The sequence below is a fragment of the Panthera uncia genome, chromosome B1 (assembly GCF_023721935.1).
Source record: "Panthera uncia isolate 11264 chromosome B1, Puncia_PCG_1.0, whole genome shotgun sequence".
Lineage (NCBI taxonomy): Eukaryota > Metazoa > Chordata > Mammalia > Carnivora > Felidae > Panthera > Panthera uncia.
This window is the reverse complement of record NC_064811.1, coordinates 71,326,083-71,334,040: the sequence shown is the minus strand read 5'-3', so window position 1 is coordinate 71,334,040 and position 7,958 is coordinate 71,326,083. Positions and strand designations below refer to the sequence as shown.

General features: G+C 39.5%; 1 protein-coding gene across 1 annotated transcript in view; it reads right to left on the bottom strand.

Annotated features, from left to right (window-relative positions):
• Nucleotides 1-673: 673 nt before the first annotated feature.
• HERC6 (HECT and RLD domain containing E3 ubiquitin protein ligase family member 6) overlaps nt 674-7,958 on the bottom strand; it is a 61,714-nt gene continuing 54,429 nt past the window's right edge. The window contains exons 20-23 of the mRNA XM_049630863.1: nt 7,803-7,873; nt 5,297-5,480; nt 5,104-5,206; nt 674-1,730 (exon numbers count right to left, since the gene is read on the bottom strand). Coding sequence (XP_049486820.1) covers nt 1,507-1,730; nt 5,104-5,206; nt 5,297-5,480; nt 7,803-7,873 — 582 coding nt within the window. The 3' untranslated portion in view covers nt 674-1,506. The remainder of the gene's footprint in view (nt 1,731-5,103; nt 5,207-5,296; nt 5,481-7,802; nt 7,874-7,958) is intronic.

Below are 7,958 nucleotides of genomic sequence, written 5' to 3'. Positions count from 1 at the left end.
GTAATCTCTGCACCCAATGTATGGCTCTAACTCACAACCCCAAGATCAAGAGTTGGATTCTCTTCCCACTGAGCCAGCAAGGCAGGGCACCCCTCTTCCTCTGTTTTCTGAACGAATATGTAAAGAATTGCAATGCTCTCTTCCATAAATGTTTAGTATAGTTCATCTGTTTGCATTAGAAGATTTACATTGGAACTGAATGGCCTGAAAAATACAACTGAACAGTCGAGTGCCTAGGGTTCCCTGAGATTTAGAGGTTACCTTTTCCCTTAAAATTCAAATAGAATACATCTGGGCCTTCATTCCATTTATTATATAAACCAGACATATCCAAAAGAAATCTGAGAATTGACTGGGGCTTATGTTCCTACAGACCACCTCACATTCTAGTATCCTTAGTGAATTCTCTCTGTTCTATCTTCAGGTGATTCTCTCTTTCCACATCAGCACCCCAATTTTGACTTTACCCCATGGTCTTTCCTTTTCCAAAGTGCCACTGATACAAGGCTTCTCTGTATGGTTGCCATACAACAGGAACTTATAGAACAGTTTACAGTTTATAATTTAATACAAGACAGAACTGATCTAAAAAAATCCATTGGCCATTTATAGCCATACTTAACTTCTCCTTTAATTCATTCTATAGCCATATTGCTAAGACATATTTCATGTCTTCATTTTCTCCAACTACCATCGGATGGGAGCTCCTGGTTGGGCTCAGTGTTTAACCAAAATAATGATATATGCATTTAGACTGACTCTTGGAACAGGATTGAGGATAAGTATTTATTCAATGAACTAATGAATCCTTTAACATATAGATTTTTCAATAAAATTACTCAGCAGCTGGCTAAATTCAAGACATTTTAGAATATAAAATATATATTTACATGCCTCAAAACCCTGTTGAATTACTTTATTTTTTCAAACCAGCATAATATCTTTAATATTTGCAGACAGTGTTTATTAGATGAACAACATTTTATTTTATTGTTTCTTTCCAAAGTTTATTTATTTAATTAGAGAAAGAGAGAGAGAAGCAGAGAGACAAGGAGAGGGAGAATCCCAAGCAGGCTCTGCACTGTCAGCGCAAAGCAGGACATGGGGCTTGAACTCACAGGCAATGAGATCATGACCTGAGCTGAAATCAAGAGTTGAACTCTTAACCAGCTGAGCCACCCAGGTGCCCCTAGATGAACAACATTTTTAAAAATATCTGTTGGCTTTTAATATTCAGTTTATTTTTACATGAAAATTATTGTTCAGGAATAATTCAGTAAAAAGCAAACATTCAAATAACAAATTTAGGGATCAAGAAATGTTAATTTATTAAAAAATTATTCTTAAAAAATTATTCTTGATTCATCATATTATTGTTTACCCCAACATTTGTCAACTAATTCTAAAATCTATTCAACCCTTTGTGTCACTTAGACCTAAGGAAGAACAAACGAGTTGAAGATGAGAGGGCCTGAGAATACAAGGCATCACCAAAACTATCAGGAGTCAGTCTGTGATTTGGAGGGAAGCAAATCCTTTGTTGCTGTTGATGGCTACTTGAAGGGCCTCCTCCACTCTTTGCATCGTAGAATATTTAGGGAGGTCCAGAATATTATGACATGTCAATGCTCTTGGGTTATCTCTTTCACTGAAAGTTTTGGGACAGCGAAAGAGGATTCCCATTTCCTGTTTGCCTCTTGCATGCAGCCTGTCATTTCCTTTAAGAAAAACTAGAAAGAAATAGACTTTGGTTAAGATGTGTTGTTTTTTGTTTTGTTTTGTTTTGTTTTATATCCAAGTTAGTTAGCATATAGTGCCATAATGATTTCAGGAGTAGAATCCAGTGATTCATCCCCTATATATAACACCCAGTGCTCATCCCAACAAGTAACCTCCTTAATGCCCCTCACCCATTTGGCCCGTCCTCCCACCCACAACCCCTCCAGCAACCCTCAGTTTGTTCTCTATATTTCAGTGTCTCTTATGTTTTGTCCCCCTCCCTGGTTTTACATTATTTTTGCTTCCCTTCCCTTGTGTTCATGTTTTGTATCTTAAATTCCACAAATGAGTGAAGTCATATGATATTTGTCTTCCTCTGATGGACTAATTTCATTTAGCATAATACACTGTAGTTCCATTCACATTGTTGCAAATGGCAAGATTTCATTCTTTTTGATTGCTGAGTAATACTCCAGTGTGTGTGTGTGTGTGTGTGTGTGTGTGTGTGTGTACACACACAACATCTTTATCCATTCATCTGTCGATGGACATCTGGGCTTTTACCATACTTTGGCTATTATCAATAGCACTGCTATAAACACTAGGGTGCATGTGCCATTTCAAAACAGCACACCTGTATCCTTTGGATTAATACCTAGTAATGCAATTTCTGGGTCCTAGGGTAGTTCTGTTTTTCATTTTTTGAGGAACCTCTGTACTCTTTTCCAGAGTGGCTGCACCAGTTTGCATTCCCACCAGCAGTGCAAAAGAGATCCTCTTTCTCCGTATCCTTGCCACCATCTGTTGTTGCCTGCGTTGTTAATATTAGCCATTCTTACAGGTGTGAGGTGGTCTCTCAATGTGGCTTGGATTTGTATTTCCCTGATGATGAGTGATGTTGAGCATTTTTTCATGCTTCTGTTAGCCATCTGGATGTCTTCTTTGGAAAAGTGTTTATTCACATCTTTTGCCCATTTCTTCACTGGATTATTTGTTTTATGGGTGTTGAGTTTGATAAGTTCTTTACAGATTTTGGATACTAACCCTTTACTTGATATGTCATTTGCAAATATCTTCTCCCATTCCATCAGTTGCCTTTTAGTTTTGCTGATTGTTTCCTTTGCTGTGCAGAAGCTTTTTATTTTGATGAGGTCCCAACAGTTCATTTTTGCTTTTGTTTCCCTTGCCTCTAGAGAAGTGTTGAGTAAGAAGTTGCTGCGGCTGAGGTCAAAGAGGTTTTTGCCTACTTTCTCCTCTAGGATTTTGATGGCCTCCCGTCTTACGTTTAGGTCTTTCATCCATTTTGAGTTTATTTTTGTGGATGGCGTAAGAAAGTGGTCTACGTTCTGGGACGCCTGGTTAAGTGTCCGACTTCGGCTCAGGTCATGGTCTCGCAGTTTGTGAGTTCGAGCCCCACTTCAGGCTCTGTGCTAAGAGCTCAGTGTCTGAAGCCTGCTTCAGATTCTGTGTCTGTTCCTCTCTCTGCCCCTCCCATGCTCATGCTCTGTCTGTCTCTGTCTCTCAATATAAACATTAAAAAAAAAAAGTGGTCCAGGTTCATTTTTCTGTATGTTGTTGTCCAGTTTTCCAAACACCATTTGCTGAAAAGACTGTCTTCTTTCCGTTGAATATTCTGTTCTGCTTTGTCAAAGATTAGTTGGCCATATGTTTGTGGGTCCATTTCTGGCTTCTCCTGTTCCATTGATCTAAGTGTCTGTTTTTTGTGCCAGTTCCATACTGTCTTGATGATTACAGCTTTGTAATACATCTTGAAGTCTGGAATTGTGATGCCTCCAGTTCTGGTTTTCTTTTCAGGATTGCTTTGGCTATTGGGGTCTTTTCTGGTTCCGTACAAATTTTAGGATTTTTTTTTTTCTGGCTTTGTAAAGAATGCTGGTGTTATTTTGATAGAAATTGCATTGAATATGTAGATTGCTTTGGGTAATATCGACATTTTAACATTATTTGTTCTTCCTATCCATGAGCATGGAATATTTTTCCATTTGTGTGTGTGTGTGTCTTCTTCAGTTTCTTTCATGAGCTTTCTATAGTTTTCAGTGTATAGATTTTTCACCTCTTTGGTTACCTTTAGTCCTAAGTATTTTATGGGTTTTGGTGCAGTTAAGATGTTTCACAGAAAGAACAAAACATAAAATAAAAAGGGAGAAATCAATCATTTCATTCAGTAAACAATACTGAGTACCCTTGTGCAGCAAGAACCACATAGGGCCATGTGGAGCATAGAAAAATCATGACTTTTGGTCTTTGTCCTCAGTGAGTTCATGGTCTAGTTGGGGAAAATCACATAAAAGGAAAGAGAATAGCAAGATACAGGGAAGTGTAATTTAGCTCAACTAGGAAATATGAGATGAAGAGTCTAATGAAGGCCCTGAGACTGAGGGGGGCACCAGGCGGGGGTAGCAGGGAGACTTCAGTCAGGGGTCACACCTGGCTAGTTAGTTCTCAAGGAAAGATGTTACATAAACTTTCAAGGCAGAGGGGAAAGCCCAAGAAAAAGTCAAAGGTGGGAAGATGTTAGTGAACTCACTGAATGCACAGACAGTGGAACCAGTGGGCAGAAGCAGAAGTTTACCATTCAAAGAGAAAATCAGACAGGTAGTTTGGGCCTGTGAATAAGTAGTTTGTGGAGAAGTTGGAATTGTCCTCCAGTGGCCTCAGTAGCAACAAAAATAGCAAGAAGAAGTACATCTCAGGAATAACTGAACAAAGGGATGGGGAGGTGAGAGAATAAGTCATTAAGTCTGTGCTAGGGAAACCTTAGGGTTCCCACCAAGAGACATTCTTACACCACAAGGCCACAGAGCTTAGTGGTTCAGAGCCTTGGCTTTGGACCAACCTGTTGGGTTCTCACACTCACCAACTGTCTGAATATAGGTCAGCTACTAAATGCATCAAGCCTCTTTTTCCTCAGTTTTGAAATGTGGAAAAATAAGTACCTACCTCAAAACATTGCTATTAGGATAAAGGGAAGTTACAGATATGAAGTGGTCAGTACAATGCCTGGGATAGAATAAGCATACAATAAATGCTGTTAGTATTATCATCAGCGGTCATTGCTATTGGTATTATTTCTAAAATGGTATTAGAGAAATATACATTGTCCTAATTCCATAGGTCTTAGATAAATAAAGATAGGAATGTGAGATTAAAGGTTTGATTAGGAACCAACTAGTGATATGTGTATTATTATTATTTTTTTTTAATGGGAAACTAGGCTTTTATAAATAAAAACATTGGTTTAGGAAGCCTGGCTTTGCCATTAACATGTGTGACCCACACTATGCATAATGACTTCATGGCAAATAAAGTATTTATCTTTTAAAAAGATATTTAAGTATAAATCCACCTATTAGTAATACTTACAGAGGAATTTTCTCTTTTCCTCCAAAGTTAATTTGTGGAAAGCTTTCCAAAACATCAGTATAGTAGGGTGTGATTTGTGGTATCCTTGACCATATTGTGAATTCTTGAGAAAAAAGAGGGAGAAAAGTGGTTTTTAGAAGGAATATACACAAGTTGTTTGGAAGAACTGGGGGCACTTTTCGTTATCACCAACCTTTTCAAACTGTTTCCAGTCATAATCAGTATTTCCAACCACTGCTGTCATTAGTTCTTCGGGCTGGAAAATTGTAAGCATCTCCTTGTCACAGACTTTATAAAATCCTCTCTGAAATTCCTCATAAACTGCCTTTACAGAGGTGTTGAAAATGTAATCAACACATACGGAAACATATTCTTTCCTTGAGGGAAGCAGAAAAGAAAAAGCTGATAACATACTTTACCATTGACTAAATATTCTCTACTTTGCCCTTTTTACCATTTCTACTGAGAAAGAAAAAATAAATTGTTTCTACATAGCATACAACCCTGTAGACAGAGAGAAGTAAAAACATCTGGTCAGCTGGAGGAAGGAACCTCAGAGAATGTAGCAAAAGGACTAAGACTTTGTTTTGCTTTCATTTTCTTCCAAAATCCTTTAAAAACTCTAATCTGAATATGTAATTCTCTGGGATGCCTGGGTGGCTCTGGGATGCCTGGTATTCTCAGGGACACCTGAGACTTCAGCTCAGGTCGTCCATTGGTTCCAGCCTAGCATTGGGCTCTGTGCTGACAGCTCAGAGCCTGGAGCTTGCTTCGGATTCTGTGTCACCCTCTCTCTGCCCCTCCCCTGCTCATGCTCTGTCTCTGTCTCTCTCTCTCTCTCTCTCTCTCTCTCTCTCTCAAAAAATAAAAACATTAAAAAAAATGAATATGTAATTCTCCTGCTTAAAATCTTTCAAAGGCTTTCTTTCCATTGCCCTTAGGACAAATTCCAAACTTCCCTGATCTCACTCTTGGCTGACACCGCTGGCCTCTTCCCATTTGCATTAGAAGCTTTGGCCAAACTGACCTTCAGTTCTGTGGTCTCCCTGTCTCTCTTGTAGTTAGGCCACAGCATGCAGTGCTCCCTCTTTACATGGTAACTTCTCCATGTAACTGCTCCATCCAGAGTTACATATAAACATGACTTTCTCAGGATTGGTCCTCTGTTCCCTTCTCCCTCCTCTGTCACAACACGTTACTGTGTGTAAATTATTTCTGCGAAGTCTGGCTTTCTCACACCATGATGAATTTCCTGATGGCAGGGTTGCTACTTGGAGGTATTTCCACCAGATATCCACCGGAAACATGACAGTCTCCCACCCTTTGAGCAGTGTTGTGAACTGTCCTAAGTGGACTGTCCTGTCTAAACCAATCCCCATCAGCTCTCCCCTGAAACCAGTGCTGGTAAGTGGTTAACAACCAGCTCCCTAAAGAGAAGAAAATGAAAGGGAATCCTCATTTGCAGCATTTGCCAGTTCTGGTGTAATATTCCCACCATGGCTGATTTCATGCTACTGATATTTTAATAATAAACTCTCAACATTTTTGAAAATTGAACAGTCGGCTCTCACAAGCAGATACCAGCTGGCTCCAGCATAAAACTACTGTAAATCTCTTAACTAACTTTCATCACAGTGCTCATCCTTATCTGACATTATATTACATAATAATTTATTTGTATATTGTCTCTGTCCCACTGAAACTTAAGTTCCAGGTTTTGTCTTTTTCACAGCTGTATCTCTGGTACCTAGAATAGAATCTGGTACAGAGTAAGGACTCAAAAATAATTGTTAAGTTGATAACTAGTGAAAGTGCTGCAAAGGAAATATTTAATCCTGACTCCTTTTTCCCCTTCTCTTACCCTGTAACTTTTTTTTTTTTTTTTAAGTAGACTTCACACCCAGCAGAGTCCACCAATTTTTCTCAGAGAATAGGAGCTAAAATGATCATCTGAAAAGCTAAAATACATTTATACATTATAGTGAGGAGTGCCTGGGTAGCTCGGTTGGGCGTCTGACTTCGACACAGGTCATAATCTCATGGCCTGTGAGTTCAGCCCCATGTCAGGCTCTGTGCTGACAGCTCAGAGCCTGGAGCCTGCTTTGGATTCTGCATCTCCCTTTTTCTGCCCTCCCCCCAGGCCCCCCTCAAAAATAAATATTTTTTTTTATTAAAAAAATTTTTTTTAACGTTTACTTATTATTTTTTTTGAGACAGAGAGATACAGAGCATGAACGGGGGAGGGCCAGAGAGAGAGGGAGACACAGAATCCGAAACAGGCTCCAGGCTCTGAGCTGTCGGCACAGAGCCCGATGTGGGGCTCGAACTCAGACCGCGAGATCACAACCTGAGCCAGAATCAGATGCTCAACCGACTGAGCCACCCAGGCGCCCCTCAAAAATAAATATTTAAAAAAATTTTAAATTGGCCCGCCTGGGTGGTTCACTCAATTAAGCATCCGACTCCAGCTCAGGTCATGATCTTGCGTCTCTGTGAGTTCAGGCCCTATGTCGTCGGGCTCTGTGCTGACACCTCAGAGCCTGGAACCTGCTTCCAATTCTCTGTTTCCCTTTCTCTCTGCCCCTCCCCATTCACGCTCTGTCTCTCTCCCTCTCTCAAAAATAAATAATAATTTATTTTTATTTTTTAAATTATAGTGATACAAACATTTTATATGTATTCTGTGTCTCAAAACTTACTTGTTGGTTTGGTCCACAGGTACAGAGATCCCATTTGGAATTAAATCCACATCATTTTTGTCCCAGTGTATCTGTAAGCAAAATGTACTCAGGTACCAAACATGAAAAAAAGTCTGAATAATCAACTGCAGGGGCCATGGGCAGGTTGCCCCATGA